The following is a 25,000-nucleotide window of genomic DNA, read 5'->3' on the forward strand; positions in this document are numbered from 1 at the left end:
TTTGCATGCTCTCTCTCTCTCTCTCTCTCTCTCTCTCTCTCTCTCTCTCTTTAGTATAGTTTATGTGTACGATGCGTTAGCAGCTTTTCACCATGGACAAAGGCGAACTCTTTAAATTCCAAATGAGTCTGGGACGTCTTCACTGTGGACACATCATGATCTGGTCACTACACCTGATATAATAGTCCCTATTTACCACAGACACAGCCATTCAGTAGCAATGTGGGCAGATTCGGGTCGGGTTTGGGTCAAGTTTAAGTTTCAAGTTTAGCAGTTGGTCGGGCCAAGTCAAAAAGATGTGAGGACAAACAGGGTTTCAAATTTAGCACCACCAGCTGGCCTGTTTGGGTGAGTTCTTAGAGACACAGATGTAGGTCGGCTTTGGGTTTAGCAGTACCAGCACCAGCGGTGCCTGTCAGGCTTGGTCAGGTCAGATGACAAAGACTCAGACTACGTCCTCAACTGTGTACTACCATACTAAACGGCATGTCAAAAATTGTATTGTATCGTAGTATATATAGTATAGTAGTATGTGGTTTTGGACACAGCTTGAGGTTCTGGCCTGGTTTGGGTTCATGTTTAGTACCACCAGTTGGTTCTAGTGTAAAAAACATAGGTTTGGGTCAGGATAGGGCTTCAAATTTAGCAGTACTAGTCATGACCTAGACAGGTTTAGTGTCAAAAACCCAGATTTGGGTCAGGTTAGGGCTTCAAATTTAGAGGTACCCGTTGGGCCTGGTCAGGCCTGAAAGGTGCAGGTTCAGGGTGCTTTTGAGTTTTACATTTAGCATTTTAGGCCTTCTTATAAACTGACATTTAAAAATGCTTACATACATCTCTATCTCTCCCTCCATCCACTGACCCCTCCTCTCTGCTTACTATTCCCAAAAACGAAGGAGGGTCAAAAAAGGAGTGTACATTTAAATTCACCAGTTAAAGACAGCTGCAGAGTGATGTATATATATTTAGTGCTGATCCACCTTATTTTTAATAGGACAGGCAGAGAGAGAGAGGGAGAGAGAGATAAAGAGGAAGAGGATGGGAAGAGAGAGAGGAAGGAGACTGATTTTTTTTCCTCCTCGACAGCACTTTTTTCTTGCAGCTGTCCATCACCGTGCGCTCCCCTCTCGCCGCTCTATCAGAACATTTCTCCCACAAATCAATTTTACACATGATCAGCGCCCCCACACTGCAGTAATTAAGGGCAGAAATTACCATTTATATTATATTAATGCAAACATCATCGGCAGGGTAATTCAGCCTCAGCTCCGTAATGGCCGGGTTAACACCCATTAACCCCACACACACACACACAGAGACAGAGAGAGAGAGAGAGAGAGAGAGAGAGAGAGAGAGAGAGAGAGAGAGAGACATGCACACATGCAAATTCTCTTTCCACAAGCTCTTTTACATTAAAACCTAAAATATTTCAGATTTAACGTTCGGGGTTCTCCCACTTTTAACAGATCTTGCGCTGTGTCTCCCCTGCATTGACTTCTCTCCTTACTTTATTTGTCCCTCTACTTTCATTACCTTGAGGCTTTGTTCACACAGCAGGTAAAAGTGGTCCAAATCCAATCTTTTTCTCCACGTGACACAGATGTGTATCTGAGTGTTGGTGTGAACAGCAAAAACACACCGAATCTGACATTTTCAATTCCGATGCTTTCATATGTGGTACTGAAATCCGATTCAGCCAGATTGGAATTCATGACTTTTATGTCAATCCATCATCCATTCAATCGACATTAGTCATCCTTTTGCACTGCTGAGACCTCAAACATTTAGGCTGACATTATGTACCATAACATTTGAAGAGACTTATCCAAACTGCTGAGTATATGAAGAGATTTAGAAAGAAATGGCTGAACGTGGCTGTAGGAGAGAACAAGGCTGCAGTGTCAAAGAAGAGTTAAAAGTCTGAAAGCAAAGCTAAAAGAATCCGATGTCCACGAACCAAAGAAGTGACTGCACCCTTTTTACGGTTCAAACACATTCTAGGTCATGAGTCCGGCTGTCAGTCACTGAAGCTTCACGATGGCTCCTGTGATGCTGGTAAAGATGAAGCTGATCCTCCGAGAACAACTGGCATTTGTTGGCAGTTGTGATTGTTTACTTCTGGAAGGGCTGCGTGAATCTAAGTGAAGCATACTGCTCTTCTTCACACGCGGGTCAGTTTAGGAGCTGATCTGTTTAGACTAATGTTGCATACAGATCACATTTAAAAGATAATGTGAACAGCCAAACAACAAAATCGGATTTGATGAGAAAAGATCTGGGCCACTTTTACCGCATTGAGGTATCCCACTGGAGCACAATCCTTTACAAATGACCATGCTTGTGAGAGAACAGATTTGTGAGAAATAAACAGTGAATCATTTTCAGGAAAGGATCATTTAGTGCAGCCAACATTGGGCTCTAAAATGGGTACCTGAGAAAGACTGTAAGAAAAAATCTACGTCTGATTCGTGACGTTTTTAAATCACAGAACTGTTCTCACCTTTGTGCTGTTGAGTGTATGCAGATTCAGTTCTTAAGAACAAATCCCACATAAGAAAATTAGGCTACTACCCTGTGTATCAGCACCACGCAGCGCGAGAACAGAATTAAAAATGTTTCGGATACTGTTTGAAAGAACTGCTTGATTAATACATTTGTTAATGCAGAATTTAAACTTAATTTTTCAAAGAATTATTTTAACATTTTATTTTAGATTTATTATTTTTGATCTAATAGAGAGGTTTAACCAGCGTTAACATTAGCAATATGGCAACATGGCCAAGAACCATCTTCCAAATCAGTAAGAGGCTGTTTGGATGACCTGCAAAATGATCAATCAGGTCCTGTTGCTTCAGTGTGGGAATTTGGGAAAATTCAACAAATACTTTGTGCTCTGAAAGGCAAAATTTTCATCTCAATGTAAACTGCAGGCAGCTGTTCACTACTGCAGACTGCAATTTAGCTGGAAAAACAAAATGCTTTGCGTTTCAACATAAACACTGCACAGGACGTGTGGAGAGCAGAACACAAACAAAAAAATATCAGTAGTTGTGTGAAAATGATTTCAGATGCTTTGTTTCTGTGTGTGCGGAGCATCTGAGGTTGAGATTGGATGATTGTGTGCCTTTTTGGGCTGATTCGGACCAATTCAGACAGATTCAGGTTGATTTGGGCCAATTTTGGTTTCAGAGAAAATTTCGTCTAGCCTGGGTCAGTTTCAGACAGGATGTTGGCTGTGTTCATGGTCAGGTCTGGACTCTAACTTTGGGCTGTGGTTCGGGTCACAATATCAAGCCATATTCGAATTCAGAACAAAATTTTGAGCCTGTTTGAAGCTTTTATATAGAGTCTGTATTTAACTGTTAATGTAGTAATTTCCCTTTCCAGGGGAGTGAGTGAGAGAGAAAAAAGAAAGAACCAAAGACATTTTCCCCTTTTCTATTTTCCTAATCTGACAATTATCAGTCTAATTTGTCAGAACCAAAGAGTCTCTCTAGCTTAAAGGTAAAACTGATTGACATCAGGGAAAAAAAAAAAAAATCAGACCAATATTGAGTGTGTGTGGGTGTTGAGCACACGTATGTAGGAAATACGGTCACAGAATTAAAATTAGGGCTGGACAATATATTGTTAATTAGTTGTTTTAGCATATGTGTATCCGCTACATAAATGAGTCTATAACCAATCACAGTGCTGCTTATTGTGTGCTGTAAGCATTCTGACCAATCACAGCTTCAGGGTGAGGGATTCTGTGGTTATTTTGAGGAATCAATGTAATTCAACAAAATACTTTGCTCAAAATAATGCAGGCCAATCTTTAAGCATATCACAAGACTGACTCAGCGATAAGTTTTAAAGCGTAATCACATTATGTAGCAATATAATTGTTATATTAGCATCCTGTCCATTTCAAATTGAAAAACCGAACAGGAGGTACCTCATCTTCAGTTGGTCTTCGTCCCTCCATATCTGAAAAGCCTCCTCTATCCTCACTCACTCGCTTCAGCTCCTCAGGCACTGACCTCTGCCTCCTCACCTCTGGAAGAGGAGATGATGACGGACAGACAAAGAAAATGTTGATAAGCCTGCAATATTACAGTGATATAAAACATAACAGGCTTCCCATTACCTTTCATATTTTAGGTCATTTACTGTCACTTTTGGTGCCCTTGTGAAGGAATCTACAACAATCAGGGTTAAAGTATCTGTAGCCTCGAATAACACAACCTGTTCAATAGTCACACACCAATATGGGAATTCTGGGTTGATGATGTTTTACACACCTGCTAAGGATGACATATAAAACTTTTATGAAATGTAGAAACTGCCATTAGATCTACCTGGATTAGTGGGAAGGAAAAATGTAACACTTATCTGAATTGCCTTAAATGTGCAATAAAATGAAATGCAGACACTACTGCAACAGTAAACACTCTGCTTTTCTACAGTATAATGAACACATTAAATATTGCTGACATCAATATGACTCTGTTGTCATTACACAACCCTAAAAACACTATTAATACTCACAAGACACTGTTCACACTTCAATTCTTCACTCTCATATCTATAGACTGTAGTTTTATAGCATTTATTGAGAAATTAGTACAGTAGTTACTGAATAATTTATAGTAGTTGCTGAATAATTAATAGTGGGTATAGAATTATTTATAGTAGATACTGTATTATTCATAGTAGTTACTGTATAACTTAGTACTGTTTAATTTACAGTTGTTACTGTATAACTTGCAGTACTGTATAATTTACAGTAGCTACTGAATAATTAATAATAGTTACTGTATATTTTATAGTAGATATTGAATAATAGTAGATACCATATAATTTATAGTAGTTTTTAAATAGATGATACTGTAAATAGTAGGTACCATATAATTTATAGTAGTTACTAAATAATTAATACATGATACTGTATATAGTAGATACCATATAATGTATAGTAGTTATTGAATAATTAATAGATGATATTGTACATAGTAGATACTATATAATTTATAGTAGTTACTGAATAATTAATAGATGATACTGTATATAGTAGATAAAATATAATTTATAGTAATTACTGAATAATTAATAGTAGATATTTTATAATTTATAGAATATACTGCATAATTTATAGTAGAACCGGTTTCATTTTATGAAAAACTCAGAGTTTTTACCAGCAGCTCTTCAGAACATCAATTGAATAATTAGTAGATGATACTGTATATAGTAGATATCATAATTTATAGTAGTTACTGAATAATTAATAGATATTGCATATAGTAGACACCATATAATTTATAGTAGTTACTGAATAATTAATAGATGATACTGTATATAGTAGATACCATATAATATATAGTAATTACTGAATAATTAATAGTAGATATTGTATAATTTATATAATATAATGAATAATTTTTAGTAGAACCAGTTTAATTTTATGAAAGACTCCAAGTTTTTACCAGCAGCTCTTCAGAACCTCAACATGACTTAAGGGTCCAAGTCTACAAAGCAGCTGCTCGAGTCTGTTCTGTTTTTAAACTTGCTTTGCCCCTCCTTTCTTGTAAACACTCACGTTTATTTACTACATAGTCAAATGTATGGAAACTTCTATTTAACTTCTAATTAGGTTCAGTTATTTCTGCCACACCCACTACTACCAGGAGTATACAATCAAGCACATAGCCATGCAATCTCCATATATCTACTACTCTGGCAGTAGAGTGAAGAGCTTATTGTTCCACTGTAAGGTTGGGAACTTTCCAACAAGTCAATCTGTGAAATTTCTGCTCTGCTAGAGCTGCCATGGACAACTATAAGTGTTGTTGTAAAGTGGAAACAACTGGGAACAACAACAGTTCAGTCATGAAGGAGAAGGCCACCAAGCTCAAAGTATGTTGAACTGGGTAAAATATGCTTTATTCCCAGTAAAGGCTAATTTAAAATGCTACAGGATGAGGTCACAATCTAAAAGACATTGAGGCAACAGTTTGAGGAAGACCCTTTGGTGTTTAAGCATGCCAGTGCCCCCACATACAAAGCGAGCTCCATAAAGAAATTGTTTGTTTGAGTCTTGGTGTGGAAGCCCTAACCTTAACCACATACAGCATCTGGAATGCTGATGGCGAGCCAGACCTCATCACCCAACGTCGGTGCACAACCTCACCATCGTTCTTGTGGCTGAATGAAAGTGAATCTCTGCAGCAACGTTCCAATATCTAGTGAAAGCCTTCTCAGAAGGACCAGCTCCAGAAAAATGCCCAAGGTTTCAGAATGAGATGTTCACCAAGCACAGACGGATGTGATTGACAGATGGATTTGTGTGTGAAAGAGGAAGTGATGTCAGTGCATGCAGTGGTCTCACCTGGCCTTGTCTCCACGTACTGGCTGAAGGACTTGAGCTGTGTCTTCCGCACTGCAGACTCCTTACTGAACACCACAGGATTCTTCAGACGCTCTGTCGCTCTCCTCAGATGCTCTGCCTTCAGCTCATCCGCATTATTCTACAGAAAGAGAGAGAAATGCTTAAGGGAGGGGGTTGAGAAAAAGAAAAAAAAAACAATAAATAAAAAAAAATTCTTTAAAAAAGTATATTTTTAAAAAAGAAATGTTTTGCCAAAAGCAAAACAGTAATGATACTACTACTACTAATAATAATAAATAATGGTAAATAAAAATAACATAAAAATGAAAAAACAATAAGAATAATTGGTGCCAAAAGCAATGAAAGAAATGCTTAACCCTGATAAGAAAAAATTAAATAAATAAAAAGGAAAAAAAAATTACTTTAAATGAAACTAAGACTAAAATGTATAGAAAGTTATAAAAATATATTTTTTTTATTTAAAAGCAAACAGAATGAGAGATCCTCTCTAATAATATTCTACACTTTAAAGCAGAGTGTGAGTGCAAGAGGACAGAAGGAGAGAAAGTAAAGCAGATGAGTAAAAGAGAGAGCAGGAGAGCAAGAGTGAAGGAGAGCGAGTGAGCAAGTGAGAGAAAGAGAGAGAGAAACATCACTTAACTTAAAAAAGCAGAGGACACACTCATTTAAATAACCATTAAAGCGGAAGGGAGAGAAAGCGAGAGAAGAAAGAGAGGCGACAAACAGCGGGTTAACATTAAAGCAAAGGACAAATTAGACACACATGGCCAAAAAACGTTTAATTATGAAGCGCTGAGGAACGGGTTTTTCGCTGCGTTCCTCCACCGGCCTGCATTAAACTCTGCAGCAGAAAAAGGAAGAAGGCAATTAAGTCGACTTTCAACGAAACCGCAGCCAGAAAATATATTCAGATTATGCAAATTAAAAGCAGCTATTGTTTTGGAGGCAAACACGTGTCAGAAAGGCAGTGGCGCTGTATCCCTATCAACCCCATACTGAACCACGTTATTATTATGAGTCGGGGCCCCAGTATGGTAAGCGGACTGGAAAGCGAAACAGCAGCGCCTTCCAGAACAACATTCGCCGACGTTAATAATAAAAAAGAGAAACGTCTAATAAAGTTCGCAATTAGCGAACACGTTCCACTGCTTGAGAGCGAAAGGGGAGAAACATTGTTAGCGCCGCCACGCTAGGTCACTGGTGTGTGTATGAGAACCAGACTGGCTAATAAAGACAAACACACACGTACAACTGCACACGCGCACACACTCATAAAGGCTTTTGTCTGTTTATTCTTAAATAATGACTTTTCAAAACACTGCGGTAATTAGCTTCCCCAGAACCTCAGATCCCAGCGCTGCCAACACAAGCTTTATGACCATTTACTCAATCGATTCAAACACTTCGGACTATATTCACATTACAGGGCTGAAGAGGCACAAATCTGAGGTTGTTGCCCAAAAGTGACTTGAGCAACTATCTAAAGCAGTGGTTACCAACTTGAGGACCAGGTTGGGAACCACTGCTTTAGATTAGTTTTTGCTGATCTGAAGGACAGTACGTTAGATGTCTGCTGGAACTAAGCTCTGCAGGAACGCAGATCTCACAGAAACCCTCGAGCTAGAATGTTCTCCCCTAGTCCCTCTGGAGCAAAAATGTGGACCTTCTGGGAGGACCAGGTTGGGAACCCTTCTAGATACCTGTCACTGATCTAAAAGATAGCCTTGTTTTTATCAGCTCTTTTTTTGGTTATTCAAAAAACAACTGCACCTAGAGTTGAAGCAGGACCTTCTCTGGGGCAGGATGACCAAGCTTGGAATCACTGCTTTAGACAGGTGTAGCTGATCTAAAGGATAGTATGTTAGGTTTATCTGCTCTTTTTTTTCTGAATAATTAGAGGAGAGTTGCACATAGGAAAAGAGGCAAAAATGTGCACCATCTGGAGGCCCCAGGACCGAACTGGGAGCCACGACTTTGGATAGGTGCTGCTGATCTAAAGGACAGTATGTTAGATGTAGGTTGGATCTACAATCTACACTGAAGCAGATCGCTGTGTGAAAGGTTGCTGACCAATGCACCCAGGATTGGCACAAAAATGTGAACCTTCTAGGGGGTCCAAGGACTGAGCTGGGAACCACTGCTCTAGATAGCTGTTGATGATGTAAAGGATACTATGTTAGATGTCTGCTGGAACTACATTCTGCAGGAAACTAGACAGAGAAATGAGGAGAGACGGGCACCATTGATCTACCCATATTCTTCATTGTGGTTCATTTGATTGGCTTTTCTTTTTTCTGGACATTCAAAAGACAACTGCACCCAGGATGGAGTAAAAATGTGGACCTTCTGGAGGGCCCTGAGGACAAGGTTGGGAGCCACTGCTTAACATGTGCTACATGGACTAAAGTACTGGGACACCCCTCCTAATTACTGAGTTCAGGTGTTTCAGACACCCATTGCTAACAGCTGAATAAAGTCAAGCACATAACCCTGCAGTCTCGATACACAAACACAAACAGTAGAATGCGTCATACTGATGAGCTCAGTGACTTTAAACGTGACACAGGACAGGATGTCATAGGATGCCACCTCTGCCACAAATCAGTTTGTGAAAATTCTGTACTGATAGATCTGCCCCGAAAAACTGTAAAGGAAATCTTAATGCTTCAGCACACCAAAACATTTTGGACATTTCTGTTCCAGCATGAAACACCTTTTGGATAAACTAGAACAGATATGTCTGATCTCACAAATGCTCTTCTGGATGAATGGGCTGTTGCTTAGTCTACTGCTCTCCCTCTATCTTAGTGTGCTGCTCTCTTCCTTTATCAATTAGGGTGCTGCTCTCTTCCTCTATCGTTCAGTGTGCTGCTCTCTCCCTCTATCATTCAGTGTGCTGCTCTCTCTTCCTCTATCATTCAGTGTGCTGCTCTCTCCCTCTATCATTCAGTGTGCTGCTCTCTCCCTCTATCATTCAGTGTGCTGCTCTCTCCCTCTATCATTCAGTGTGCTGCTCTCTCCCTCTATCATTCAGTGTGCTGCTCTCTCCCTCTATCGTTCAGTGTGCTGCTCTCTCCCTCTATCGTTCAGTGTGCTGCTCTCTCCCTCTATCGTTCAGTGTGCTGCTCTCTCCCTCTATCGTTCAGTGTGCTGCTCTCTCCCTCTATCGTTCAGTGTGCTGCTCTCTCTTCCTCTATCGTTCAGTGTGCTGTTCTCTCTTCCTCTATCATTCAGTGCGCTGTTCTCTCTTCCTCTATCATTCAGTGTGCTGCTCTCTCTTCCTCTATCGTTCAGTACGCTGCTCTCTCTTCCTCTATCGTTCGGAGCGGTGGTGCCTGGCTTTATCGCTCAGAATGCTGCTCCCTCGCTCTATCATTCAGAATTCTGCTCCCTCGCTCTATCATTCAGAATGCTGCTCCCTCGCTCGATCATCCAATGCTATCGTTCAGTGTGCTGCTCTCTCCCTCTATCATTCAGTGTGCTGCTCTCTCTTCCTCTATCGTTCAGTGTGCTGCCCTCTCCCTCTATCGCTCAGTGTGATGCTCTCTCCCTCTATTGTTCAGTGTGTTGCTCTCTCCCTCTATCGTTCAGTGTGCTGCCCTCTCCCTCTATCGTTCAGTGTGATGCTCTCTCCCTCTATCGTTCAGTGTGATGCTCTCTCCCTCTATCGTTCAGTGTGATGCTCTCTCCCTCTATCGTTCAGTGTGATGCTCTCTTCCTCTATCGTTCAGTGTGCTGCCCTCTCCCTCTATCGTTCAGTGTGATGCTCTCTCCCTCTATCGTTCAGTGTGATGCTCTCTCCCTCTATCGTTCAGTGTGCTGCCCTCTCCCTCTATCGTTCAGTGTGTTGCTCTCTCCCTCTATCGTTCAGTGTGATGCTCTCTCCCTCTATCGTTCAGTGTGATGCTCTCTCCCTCTATCGTTCAGTGTGATGCTCTCTCTTCCTCTATCGTTCAGTGTGATGCTCTCTCTTCCTCTATCGTTCAGTGTGCTGCCCTCTCCCTCTATCGTTCAGTGTGATGCTCTCTCCCTCTATCGTTCAGTGTGATGCTCTCTCCCTCTATCGTTCAGTGTGATGCTCTCTCCCTCTATCGTTCAGTGTGATGCTCTCTCCCTCTATCCTTCAGTGTGATGCTCTCTCCCTCTATCCTTCAGTGTGATGCTCTCTCCCTCTATCCTTCAGTGTGATGCTCTCTCCCTCTATCGTTCAGTGTGATGCTCTCTCCCTCTATCGTTCAGTGTGATGCTCCCTCCCTCTATCGTTCAGTGTGATGCTCTCTCCCTCTATCGTTCAGTGTGATGCTCTCTCCCTCTATCGTTCAGTGTGATGCTCTCTCCCTCTATCGTTCAATGTGCTGCTCTCTCTGCTTTAAATTAAAACTGACAATTAAAATAATTAATCCTTATTAATCACATTAGTTTGTGAAGTTTGTTGTGAATAGTCACACCTGTCTTATTTGCTATAATTGGACAATTATTTTTTTCATTTAAATAGCAGTATGTGTTATTACAGCTACACAAGTGGACAAAATAAGGTTCTTCAGATTCTAATCATTACCTTAGATAATTCAACTTTTAACTGATCATAAAAATAATGTGAATGTATGGTGAAAATAAAAATAAGGTGCTCTGTTTGTCACTAATTTCCAAAAAGTGGCTAAAAGTTCCAACTGAGCCTCTAAGGGCAGCAAATTAGAACAGACGTCATTTAAATTGGTCTTTCAGTGACAGAAGCAGCTGTATAATTCGAAGAGACGAGGACAGGTTGGAAAATGGTCTTGTGAAAATGAATGAAGACTGTTTTTGGAACATAAAACCACACAAAATGTTATAAGTGGACCTCAAGGGAGACTGTGGGAGATGGGCCCTTTAAAACTAATGTTTTTGTTTATGAGATGTACAGAAAACTGAGAGGCCCTGATCAAGGCTGTAGAGGACTGAGCTCTGATATTCTTAACACACAGAGGCAGAGGGAAGGAGAGAGAGAGAGAGAGAGAGAGAGAGAGAGAGAGAGAGAGAGAGTGAGCGAGCGTGTGTGTTTTAACTGTTAAACCCGTCTCAGTCTCCAGAGACACGCTGCCATAGAGCCCTTTAACCTGGTCTAATTCTCTTCATGTTAATGTCTTAAGAAAACAAACCCGCTTGGAGTGCGAAAGGCCCTGTTAGGATCCGTCTCTATCCCTCAGGACCCGCAGCCCATAAGCCCCTCTGCAGCACCCCCCCAGCTCAGCACCTGCCCCACTGCCCCCCTGCCACCCCTGGTTGGGGCAGATATCGGGGGAAATACCCTCTCTGAGATCCACCCGCCTTTTATCTCTTATCGCCATCATCATTACTGTGCTGGGTATTATTGTGGTAGAACCATGCATGTGTGTGTGAGTGTGTGTGTGTGATGCGTGACTAATGTTGCGCTCGACTGAACGCTGCAGACAGTTATCAGGCGGCACCAAGGCCATGCCCCCCCAACGCATACACACAATCACTAATGAGAGACAACTGGGACTACTGGGGGCACTGGAGAGAGAGAGAGCACGAGCGAAAGAGCGAGAGAGTGATAGAGAGAGAGAGAGAGAGTGAGAGAGAGAGAGAGAGAGAGAGAGAGAGAGAGAGAGAGAGAGAGAGAGAGAGTGAGTGAGTAATATGCTCTGTGTGTGTAAAGCCTGTCCTGGGCCACTCTGGCTCCTGGAGGAGTGTAAGAGAGGGGAGATTTCTCCTGGGATGGGAGCAGTTTATCCTCCTTTTGTGTGGAAAAAAAAGAGGAAACGCATCAGGACTGGTTTATGATGAGAGAGAGGGAGCAAGAGACCCTTAACGCATTTTAATTTTAATGGTTTCCAAAAACGGCAAGACGTAAAAAGTCTCGTGAGGGTAGCCGACAAAAGAAATTGCGAACAAAACAAATAAAACGGCAAAAACAAAAAGGAGAGACATGCCGCGGCCAAATGCCAAACAAACTGAGATTCAACTTCACCCTCACCCAGCCTGGGGTTTAAAATAGGCTAAAACAGGCACAGAGATTGAGAGTAATATAGAGTAATATAGAAAATTACTCAGAAACACTTTGGTTTGGAATGGTGCACAAAAGAGAGTAGACTGGTATAAAATGGTGTAGGCTAAATAAGGTCTAAAGCAAAGTAGCCTGCCGTAAATGCAGGCCAATCTAGCGTAAAGACAGCAGAGTAAAGCAGAGCCAACTGGCATGAAGCAGGCTAAACTGGTATAAAGCAGGGCAAAACAGTGCAATACAGAGCAGACTAGACTAAAGCAGGCCAAACATACAATAGAGCTGGACTATGTAAAGCAGAGCAAAAGCAGGCTAATCTGAGGTAAAGATGGCAGAACTATCATAACTCAAAGCAAACTGGTATAAACCAGGCAAATGTTATGTACAGCAGAGTAGACTAGTATAAAGTAGGCTTAACTAACATAAAACAGACCAGACTGCTGTTACATTGGCCAAACTATGTGAAAGCAGGCCAAATAAGCCCAAAGCAAGCCAAACCAGCATACAGTGTAAACAATCAAACACTAATGCAGAGCAGAAAGGTAAAAAGCAGGCTGGAAAAAAAAAATCATACAGTGTAGTGGACTATTATAAAGTAGGCCAAATCTGTGTAAACCAGGTCTAACTGCTGTAAGGCAGGCCAAAGTAACATACAGTGGACTGGTGTAAAGCAGGTTGAACTAAGAAAAAACAGACCAGACTGTTATTAGGTAGGCCACACTAGCATGAACAGACCAAACTGGTATAAAGCAGGCCAAATTGGTGCAAACCTTGCCAATCTATTGTAAAGCAGGTCAAACTACCTGAAAGCAGGTCAAACTATCTGAAAGCAGGTCAATCCACCACACAGAGTGAATAACCAAACACTAATGCAGAGTAGAAAAGTATAAAGCTGAGCCGGTGTATATGGAAGAGAACTGAGTAAAGAAGGTCAAAGTAGTATAATAAAAGTAAATGGCATGGACTATGGTAAAGCAGAGTGGACTGGTGTTATGCAGGCTGAAATGAGCACAAAGAGAAGCAGATCGGCAGAAAGCGGAGCAGACTACTGTAGAGCAGCATGGATAGGAAGTCTGTCTGAAATGAGTGGGCAGGCCTGAGTTTCAGCACCAGGCCATTGGAATCAGAGTGAGCTCCTACAGGCACCACTGCCATTGTGTTCCTACATCAAAGAGCCAGACTGCATCTGCTCGCAGGAAATCCCTTCCATCAGCAAGGGGAGAGAGAGAGAGAGAGAGAGAGAGAGAGAGAGAGAGAGAGAGAGAGAGAGAGAGAGAGAGAGAGAGAGAGAGAGAGAGAGAGAGAGAGAGAGAGAGAGAGAGAGAGAGAGAGAGAGAGAGAGAGCGCAAGCGTGTGTGTACAGGTGCAGAAAGGTCCGTGAAAACCCTACAGTCGCCACCTGGGGGCTCTGCGTACAGCAGTGCAGTGGAGAGGATTGCGCTCGCTCTCTTGGACACAGTCATATTTTCACCTGTATGAAGGTTTTCCATTGAATTATATATGACTATAGCTAAATGCTGCTGCGCTACATGCTGGTGTGTCGACCTCAGCAAGCAAAAGATCAGCTACCGGGTCCTTTAATGAAGGAGACATGTCCTCACACTTTTCATAAGGATTTTAGCTTATGGTTCTGTAAGAACCACTGTGTGGCTAAAAATTAGAGTGGAATGCACATAAATGATTAGCCTAAGAACAACATGTAAACACACAGGTGTAGGTGTCTGTACCTGAATACCCAGTTCAGGTCCCTCTCCCGGGCTGAGCGGAGAGGTGGTGGAGGCTGTGAGGGAGGAGGAAGATGAAGATGATGAAGGCGAGCTTCCACCCTGCGGCCGAACGTCCGTCAGCTTCTTCAGCTTCAGGTCCACATGCCTACTGTTCATTACTCCTGCAGAGAAAGAAAAGGTGAATGGACTAAGCTGTTCACAGTGATGCCCCATATAAGAAATCCTCCCATCAGATCGTTCCATCTGAAGGTTCGAATGTCGGGCATACAGTAGGCAGTTTACAGCCTTTTCCTTTACACAGAAATTTCCAGATGAATTTTCTGACTATAAATGAGCTGCAGAGGGTGAAACACCTACAATCCTTGCAATCACTCATTGTGGAATGTTGTTGAACTGTTGGATTATTTGCTGGTGTATTTTTGAGGTCCCTTGGATCCTGAGAAGCAGAACTAAGACTGATCTGGAGGTGTGTCTGCAGATTTCTTTGAGCAACTGAAAGTGAGCCTCCTGAAAAGAATGGAAGCTGGAATAAAGGTAAAGAGTGGAAACACTAAATAATTAAAACATAAATATTATGTTTAGTTGCTCACGCTTCTTTGCAAGTTTTGTGTTTTCTCAACTTTACTGCTGTAATGCTTTGGTCACAGGACTTCCTGCAGGTACAATCAACAAACTACAAGTAGTGCAAAATGCAGCAGCAAGAACATTAATACGGCCTAGAAAACAAGATGCCCGTTTGCTTTAGAATCGACTATAAAAATTTTATTACTAGCTTTTAAGTCTCCTAATGTCTCATACTTTTCTGAGAAACCGAGACACAGGATTCTGTTTTATGCACCAAACATCTGGAACATGTTACCAGGAAACTGTAAAAACAGTTAAAGACTTATTACTTTAACGTTTAACTAGTTTTTTCCCTTTGTTTTTACTGGAATATTACTATTACTTTTATTTTCTTGTTAGTTGAATTTTTTAAGTATTTTGCTCTTTTTTATTTATACTTTTATCTTATGCTTTTAATTGCAGTTATTAATATAAGCCTTTTCTGGCATTTTTCAATTCTTTTTTTCTTATTCCTCTGTTGTTTTTACTTTGCATCATGAAACACTTTGAGCTTATAAATCATCATCATCGTTATTATTGTTATTATTATTATTGCGTAGCTGTCGGAACAAAACCTCGTATCTCTAACATCGTAACGTACAGGATAACATTTTCAACTTTTAATGGAAGTTAATCTACTTTTAGGCCATTTCTATTGTCAGCATCCACTCCATGTGGAGAAAAGAGAAGGAGGAGAATCTACTGTACAGGGTTTCCACTCTATTCTCCATCAGAGACAGAGAGATAAGCACATCGCCGGGCCGCATTTGGCCCTTATAAACCTCCCACACAACAGAGATCACATACATGCACATATCACACACACACAAACGCACACACACAAAAACACAAAGATACAGGATCAGTTCAGGATCAACAGTGACAAAAACCAGAGAGGACGAATCTCAAACGATAAAATAATCATCTAAACAACACGACGCTGGTCAGACTGACACAGCGCACACACACACAGTTTGGCTGGACGATAGAGGGGAAAGAGTGGACACACCTGGTGTGAGAGATAGACTCTACAGGTGCACCTGGAACATTCGTCTCAGGTTCTGATATCAGCCCCCCTTGCTGATGCACGCACACACACACAAACACTGGCCAAAATCCAGAAGCTTTGTAGTGTGTGGGTGATATTGGGCCAAGATTTCAGTACGCTGAGTTTTTTCTTAACATTCTTCCCAAGAGGCTCTCTCCCCCACACAAACACACACACACACACACACACACACACACACACACACTCTCTATAAATACAGGCATGTGAATTCAGACTATTTTTGATGTCTGAGCACACTGTTAATGGCAGGGAAAGAAAAATCTACAACAAAAAGGGGGGAAAAAAAGCACTTAACTGGTCATAACTGCTGTAGGGCTGTGCACTAAAGTTAGTTTGTCATAGAAATATTTTCAGTGTTTCACGACTGAGCTGACATCAGCTAGACTGAAAAAGCTGTGCCGGTTTTCTCATTCTTATCCCTAATGACGTGTCCTTGGCGACGCAGTCATGTTCAGGTGCTCACGTTTTGTGGTAGCAAAGAATAATATACTAAAACACAGAACCGTCACAGTTTATAGTTCTGCTAAAAAAGAAAAAATAATCCCCACTCCCTTGAAATGTCAGCCTACAGCTGTGTCCCAATTCAGGGGCCGCGTCCTTCGGAGGCTGCATTTGAAGGTCAACTGCGTCACAGCAGTGCGACTACGCTGTCACATTTTGAAGGCTCTTTCATATGTGGCCGAGAAATAAGTCCTACTTTTCCATGGCAATGAAGGGTCCAACAGGTGGATCCTTCGCAAGCCAACATATCTAGAGGTTCACTGTGTGCCGGCAAGTATTTGAGAACACAGCGGCATCAGCAGAGGAGCGCACGGCAGCTGAGGAGACAATTTAAATGAAAGTACTGGGTTTAAACTGACTTGAATAGCTACCAATACAAATGTTAAAAAAGCCAACGTGGTCTGAAGCAAAACCTACACTGATATTTTGGCTCCGTCTTTAAAGAATTTTAAAAGAACTTGACAAGAGCATCGTTTCCAGATACAACGGTAAAGGTGGGAACAGCGGCGCTCTGACGCAAACAGGAAATCTGCCCTGGAGCGTCTCATTTCAGTTCAGCCTTCGTGGGATAACGCAGCCTTTGAAGGACACAAGAAGGATGCAGGCTCTGAATTGGGGCACAGCTTGTTTTCTCCAACTTTCTGTGATTGAAAGAGATGCCTTAATAGTGATTTCACTATTCAAATATTGGCAAGTCCAACAATGAACTCAGAACCTGGGGGTCCGCCAACATCCCCAGTAGAATCTCCACCCAGCACAAACACACAAACTGCTCTAACACTCCTGACTGTGTTCATAAATGGTTTAATAAGTGCATAATAAACACTTACGCTCACTGATCCTTTTATTAGGTGCACCCACCTTGTTTCTACACTCACGGTGCACTTCATCAGCTCCACCTACCATATATAATACTGTCTAACAGTATTATATATTGCATTTATTTAATTTCCAGTCAAGTTATTAATTTTTCAATATGAGGAAAAATTCCATAATAACTTAATGGTAAAAGTATTTAGCGTCTGACTCTTCACCTTTATTACTCCTTCCATTTTTTCAGGAGACTCACTTTTCAGCTCCTCAAAGAATCTGCAGACACACCTCCTACGCTCAGTCTTAGAAGCTGGTTGATCATTTTCTGAAGTAATCAAACACATTCAGCGGTGTTGAGGTCTGGGGTGGCCAGTCAGTTATTCTTTGTTTGATGTGTCCGTTTCCTTTTCTCAGTGAGGTTCTTCTTGATGGCTCCACATCCTTTCAGACCCACAAAGCGGAGTCGTCTTCTCACAGTCGAAGGATGGACAGAAACACTTGGATGTTTTCAGATCTGAAACAGTTTGAATTTCTCCTCTCACTCAAAGATGAAAGCTTTAAGTACTGTTTATCTGATGGGGGCAGTTCGGTGTCTACCAGGTCTTCCACGCGGTCGTTAGGAGGCACATTTTCTATGTAGCTTTTAATCATTAACTTAACTCCTGGTTTTTCACCTCTCGTTGGATTTGACCATGTGAAAATAAGTAATTGTACATATACTGTAATTTAACAGCTTGTTATCTCTCCATAGTAATTATTGTTATGTATGTCATGTAAACAGAATTAAAGTTGCAAATGACTTCCAAGTGACTTCAAACTGTTGAACACCAGTGTATGTACATGCAGTCTAATTCGTTTTCAGTCTAGAAAACATGTTCATTCTAAGTTATCATATTCCAGTGGTACCAATACGTCCTTCATTTGTTCCATTTTTGTTCTAATCATCAATTCCCCCTCTCTTTTCCCATCTCCCTCGCTTTCTGTCATCTTTCACCTCTTTTCTCTGTGTTGGCATCAGGGTTGCTTTGCGCCCACCCCCCTCCCTGCTCGTGCAACAGACTGAGTGTGGGGGGATGAAAGAGAGAAGGGGGCGTTTCATGTGCATCCCCCTCTCCTCTCCTCCTGCTGCATCCCTCCATCCGTCCATCGCTCAGTCTGTCTGCACCCCGAAAGCACCACAGGAGCCATTTATCAGGCCACAACACACCCCAGATAAAGGCCTGTGTGTGTATGTGTTGCCCAAAAGTTAGTGGCTGCCCAGAAACAGCTTTAAAACCATCTGTGAAATGAAAGTGTGTAAATAGGGTCTGAATAGGAGCGAGGCCTTGCGCTCACAGAGACATCAGCAAGAGGGGAAGGTAAATAAAGACCTTAACCTAAATATACTGTATCAAACTTAACTGTACTCAAACATAACTCAAATTACACCCTGCTCAACCGAACCAAGTGACAATTATCACTAAATAATTACTCTAAATACTTTCACAAGCTCTTTTATCTCGGGAAAATTCTAAAGGCCTTTTTGAAATTAAAAGAAAATAGACATTGTTACAGAAATCGCACACATACCTGAAAGCAACATAAACATAACAGGCATTCTAGATACAGTGCGAGAGAGAAAAAGAGAGATTTCACTGTGTCTAAAGTATACATTGCACAGACAGAAAGACAGGAACGTCAAGCCCTTTAAGCAAATCACTGAGTTTGGTTAGTGGTTAAATACATGGACACATATTCACAGGTGTTTGTACAATGTCAGGACGCTGATTCAAATGTATTATACACATATAAGTATTCAAGTGTAACGACATGGCTCGTATGTATGTACATGTGTGTACAATAAGAGTCTAATCCTTAATTTTTTTGTTAAAAAGTATCAGGTCATGTTTGTCCTGAAAATGTACAAAAACAAACACACACACGTTTGTCTTGCTATACATAGGAAGACGTCCATAGGTTTCTATTGACTTTAGCGTTACTGTAAGCTCAGTATCCAAAAGGCAATTGTTAGTTTTCAAATAAAAAAAGTAAATGTGGCAAAAAAACAACACATGCTCAAGTGAGGATCAGCAAAATGTCCTCACTTAAGCAAACATTTCATATAGTCCTCACAAGTATAGCAATACAAGAACACACACATATGCATGCGTGCAGTGTTAATTTACCCAGAGAAGCCAGGTCAGTGGCAGAGTTAGTAAAGTCCTCCTCCATCAGACAGGAGGCCACGGGCTCCTCCTCATTCTGACCACCAGTGACATCATCATCATCATCAAGAGATGCTGCCACCTGCTCTTCATCATCTGCCCTCCCCTCCTCCTCATCATCAACACAGATCCCATCCACCATGTCTACCACGTCTGAAAAGACACAAGCCGGGGGAGCCCAGAGAACAGAGGAGCGGAGGAGAGAGAGAAAGAGGGTTAGTAGCCGGAGAGTTAGTGTGCGCTCTCTTAAAAATTGTTAGTAAAGCCTTTAAAAGCAAGACCTGTGAGAAATAGGAAACAATAAAGGAGAAACACACACACACAGTATCCACTCCAGATAGCCATAAAACCCAGTTCAAAATACAAATGTTAAAAAAAATGAATAAAAATTAATTTAAAAATCCAGGAACAAGCATGTTGAGTGCTAAACTCCGAGCCCAGTGGTCAACAACCCAAATGTTAAGAGGAGCCATTTGGTCCTTTTACCATAAATCAAACCACCTAGGGAGCCACAACATTTCATGTCTATTTGTAATGTTTCACCATTGTGGCTGGACATATGTCTCAGTATGTGCTAAGGTACTATTGCAGGCTGAAAATATAACCTATATCCGCTTTTCTCGCATCAAGAAAGGCAGGAAATCTTTCTTGTAATAGTTTCTTGTAAAATGTATTTTAACGTTACAGTTTTTAAAAGGCAGAAGTCGCTTCTCATTCGACAGCTTCTTGTTTGAATTTTCCTTGTTTGAATGAAACTGCTGCACCATTTATATATTTATTGTTTCTGAAAAAATTTACAAATATATATATATATATATATATATATATATAATATATATAAATAAATATATATAATAAATATATATTATATATAGCAATGTTTTAAAAAAAAAAAATATATATATATATATATATATATATATATATAAAATTTTTTTTTTTGTTCCAACTGATCGGAAACAATAAATATTGTGTACTGTGAAAAATTCTACAAGTAGCTTGATATTACAGTTTTGCCATATTGCCCAGCTCTGATGTTCACACAGACCCTAATTCAGCATCACAGACAAGCAGACAGACAGGGAAAGAAAACACAGCAAGCAGAGAAACTGCCACTGCTTCATCCCGTTTTTAATTTACTTTCCATGATACAGTGTCGCACACACGCGCGCGCAGCGGGACAGAGCTAAAGTAGGTAAAGCTAATTAAAAAAGCTGCACGCTGGTGGAGTTGCTAAAGTTTTGCGGGCAAGCGTTTCGCTCTACTCAACTTCAGCTCGCTCAGAATTAGAGCTCACTCACTCACACTCTCTTTCTGTCTCTCTCTCTCTCTCTCTCTCTCTGTGTGTGTGTGTGTTGGTAGGATTATGCGTTCTGCACTGCAGGCCTTGTGCATCAAGCCTATAGCATTCTCCCTGCAACTCGATTTTTAATGAGTTCTACAATTAGCAGAATTCAACAGCCAGAAAGACCAAATAAACCCAACCACATGCGTTTCTCTCCCCCCACCCCTCTCTTCCCATCATCCCTCTCTCCTCTTCTCCATCCAAACCTGATTTGGCGCCTGGAACGCACTCTGGCTGGTCTCGGACTGAGTGAGGGACACTGTGCTGTTTCAGGCCTGAGCAAACGAGCAGAATGGAGGGACAGAGGGGGAGGAGGGGGCGCCATTAACCAGAGAGAGAGAGAGCGAGAGAGAGCGAGAGAGAGAGAGAGAGACAGACAGAGAGAGAGAGAGAAGAAATTAAAGCAGACGCCCCCTCAGCTGTGAAATGCTACATGTACTCTCCGACTGCGGGTGGAGAATCAGACCCAGCGTCCGGCCCCCGCCCCTCCAATTCCCAACGCATTAAACCAAGCCCTGTGGCTGGCCACTCTGTCCACAAGCTAAATCGGGCGTAGCAGCAGGACGGGATAACACTACACTTAAATCATTTGAACTAGGCACCCACCAGGGCTGCAACAGTTAGTGGACATTGATCAGGAAAAACATCAGCTTTGGTCAACATGTAACATACTTAACCTTTTAAGATGAATACAAATTAGCCTACCATCCTCACTCTCAGCATCCAGATGCTGCTGTGTTCAAAGTCAAAAATATCGACACATTTTCTAAAATATGTTTACGCATCAAATAAGATAACAGTGAAAATGTGGCCTATACCACTGGACCTTGCATTTTTTCGTTTCTTTTATAATTTAAAAATACCTTTTGTCATTTACATTGTGTATATTATGATAACAATTGATCATTACAATAATTACGATGAACTGACCAACGAAAATGACATGAAACGATTCAGAAAAAAGTCTGGTTCCACTGACTTTCATTAAAAGTAAAGTAGGTTTTTTCCTTCTCCTGTAAAGTAAATACTTAGTTTTCCGACAACAGTAATAAGTTAAATGAAAGTTTGTGCATTATAGTGTGCAGAAAAATGCTAGTTTGAGTTTATTCTATGTAGAGGATGTGTTAACTTGCTTTCAGCAACATAATTTCTCTCCAGGCATTCAAAGTTTTGCAAATGGCAGTGCACATCTCATGAAGTCTATAGAAGAGATGCAAGTAACACCTATGAGTTGCATTGGGGGAAAAAATAAAACATAGTATAAAATGTGCTTATGCACAGGCTACATTATATGCTTAATTTCCCCTATATGTTAAATTCAAGAAATAAACAGTAACTGTGTGTTAAATGTGAAGAAGTGTGTTCTCTGGCTTTTACTTAGAAAACCAACAAAAAAACAACATGTCAGCTAACCAGGGGTGCCCAAACTTTTGCATAAGACTGTATATGAGTGAGCTTTGGGTCATAAGACCCTGTGTGTGTGTGGTGTGTGTCGTCAGATGCTTAGTTTTTCTGACGTATTTCTGGAGGATTAACTGAGAACCTTCTGCCTGAACAAATGGATGTGTAGCCCTCTGTGAACGCTTTCAAATTAGACTTCACACACACTCACTCTGAGTGTGTGTGTTTCTTAATGCAGTGCACTTCTGGGCCACAGCAGAGGTATAATAATGGAGAGTGAGGAAGATGATGCTCTTTTTCCATTTGGCATTACACACACACATACAGCTGTTGTTGGAACAAAACCTCGCATCTCCAAAATGGTAACTTCACAGAAGAAGGCAAAAAGCATACTTTACTTTTAAAGCAAGTCAATGGAACCAGACATTTTGGGCCATTTCATTTGGTCCAGTCATCATGAAACTTACACACAAAGTAAACGGCCACAGGCTTTTTCAAATTATGTCAAAAACTGAGAAACACAAATTAATTAAGTGTGCATGTGTGTTTGCATTTTTTTTTCCTAACATGTGATAATGAGTTTGTTAGTGTGTGTTACTTAGCACATTTAACAGCTTCTGTTTGTGTGTTTTGGTCTTTTAGGCTCCAGATTGGCGCAGATTGCAAGTCTTGATACACAGCCATTCGTTGCCAGGAGTCCAAGAAAGCGCGTCCTACCCACCCTCATCACTCAGCGTGAGGACAGCCAACACAAGCACCTGTTAACTGCTGTAACAGAATAATAATGTTCATCTCCAAGCACAGAGATGCATGAAGCAGGGGTGGTGAAGGGGACTGAAATTGAAACTGAAAAACAATAACTGGAGAAAAAAAAAAGAAAAAAAAAAAGAAAAAGAAAATCACAAGAACAGAACTTTAAATATACAAGTATGTGGACACCCTAATTATCGAGTTCAGGTGTTTCAGCCACACCCATTTATAACAGGTGTATAAAATCAAGTACATAGACTTGCAACCTCACACTAACGCTACGTTGACATGCAGCGTGATAATGCGTTAATACTCAGACTAATAGCTCAATCGGAATAGAACACGTCCATGTAAACACCTCAATTGGAATAGGCTTGTCTGATCGTGGCCATTCGGAATACAATTTCTATCCGACTGAATAAGGTGGGGAATCCTGTAAATAATCTGTTAAACAGAAAAATAATAACCATGTAAACGCCTGTATCTGATTAACATTCCCAGCTGTAAAGTTTAAGTACGTTCTGATCATGGTTTTACATCATAGCGAAAGTTTATATCGTTCAACATGGTGGGAGCAGAAACTGGTCCGCAGAGGAGACGAAGTTTATGCTCTGAGCTTTAAAAGACGGCGGTGGGACGGGCATCCAGCTTATGTATCTCAGAGCATAATGTCTTCCTATCGCCAAAGTAGGTTGTCCTAAGTCTAACATCATTTAAAGTAACTGAAAACACAAGCACTGCTCACTGCTGCTCATCTCACGTGATGCGCGTTGTCATAATAACATTTACACTAAGCGGTTCTCTACGCATACACATAATTTTGGATTGGATTAGTTGTAGTGAGAATATAAACAGAAATTTTAAATCAGATTGTTGAGCAGAGTGAGCATAAACACCTCAGTCTTAATCTATAATCAGGATGTTTTCAATCAGAAACTCTTTGCATGTAAACACAGTTAGTGAGAGCAGAATGGCTTGTGTTGAAGAGCTTGTTCTGGTCTTCACCTACCAAGCTTGGTAGCATCATGTGATAGGAGGAGAACCAGCTCACACTTGGAATTAGTATGGAATGACTACATAGAGGAGGAAACACTCTACAAAATCCAAATAAATGTGTGTGTACGTTTTAAGAGCATTTAAGGTGTGCTTAACAGTTTTTGTTGATCGCTATGGCTGTAGTAAAGAGAAGCAGAGTGTGTATGTGTTTGAGTGAGAGTGTGAGTGAGGGGGTATAAAGCCCCCTGCCCCCACCTCCAGCTGCCTTTGACCTTCCTTTGAACTCTGCTGCAGTGGTGGACGCGTCTGAGGCCAGAGGAAACTCTGCCATCTTCACTCCAGAACGAGCCTCCGCTATCAGCTGCCTCGCTCGCTCCCTCAACTGCCTCCGCCGCTCCTCATCACGCTCCTGCAACAGAGAGAGAGAGAAGGAGCAAGCGAGAGAGAGAGAGTGAGTTAAAAGTAGGTTATTGAACAGGTGCCATCTAGAGTAATTGACAGAAATGCCATTTCACTGCTCTCTCCAATCAGATCACAGCGACAGAAACCCGTTTACCAGCGCACGCACACACGCACACACACACACACACACACACGTGCACACAGTCATACAAAGTTCCTTATCGTACTGTATTTTGAACACACATTAACTCTTCTAAGATAAAAGTATAATGTAATTTTATATAAATCATTTTTCACACAGATTGCAATAAGAAAGCTTATAAAAAGATCAGTTCCACTCCTAAAATTTGATTGGCTGAGGACAGCTGTGCAAAATACTATATATGCATATCACTGACAACCAGTGACCACGTCAGAACAGCTGTTTTACTGCATCAAGTCACTCAAAACCCCTGAGCTGAACAGACAGACTGAATCCAATAAGGTTCACCCTTGGAAGTAACTGCTATGGTCAGCTATAACAAAAGCTCTCTGCAATTTTACATGAACAACCTATACATTATATAATTACATAGGTATTTTCACTCATAGCTCACAGAAACAAGCAGAGGAATTCTGTTGAAAAGGCACCTTTTTAACTGTAAACCTATACCACATTAATGTTTGCAAGTAGATGCAAATTTGTAGTGATACAGAATATAAACTGATTATGTTATTGATAACATAGCTATGTAATTACGTTAGTACTTGCAAATAGTTATGCGATGCACACTCAACACATGGCAAAATAACAGTGA

The 25,000-nt window shown here is 41.1% G+C and overlaps 1 protein-coding gene across 5 annotated transcripts in view; it reads right to left on the minus strand.

The window, feature by feature from the left end:
- Positions 1 to 25,000, minus strand: part of ehbp1 (EH domain binding protein 1) — a 245,448-nt gene that overhangs the window by 45,020 nt on the left and 175,428 nt on the right. For 4 of the 5 annotated variants that reach the window (XM_017704980.2, XM_017704979.2, XM_017704978.2 and 1 more), the window contains 5 exons: positions 24,057 to 24,210; positions 19,271 to 19,462; positions 14,120 to 14,280; positions 6,368 to 6,506; positions 3,938 to 4,038 (listed from right to left, as the gene is read on the minus strand). In XM_017704980.2, the coding sequence (XP_017560469.1) occupies positions 3,938 to 4,038; positions 6,368 to 6,506; positions 14,120 to 14,280; positions 19,271 to 19,462; positions 24,057 to 24,210 (747 nt within the window). The remainder of the gene's footprint in view (positions 1 to 3,937; positions 4,039 to 6,367; positions 6,507 to 14,119; positions 14,281 to 19,270; positions 19,463 to 24,056; positions 24,211 to 25,000) is intronic. The other variant, XM_017704981.2, reaches the window with a different exon arrangement.

This window comes from Pygocentrus nattereri, chromosome 10, assembly GCF_015220715.1.
Source record: "Pygocentrus nattereri isolate fPygNat1 chromosome 10, fPygNat1.pri, whole genome shotgun sequence".
Taxonomy (NCBI): domain Eukaryota; kingdom Metazoa; phylum Chordata; class Actinopteri; order Characiformes; family Serrasalmidae; genus Pygocentrus; species Pygocentrus nattereri.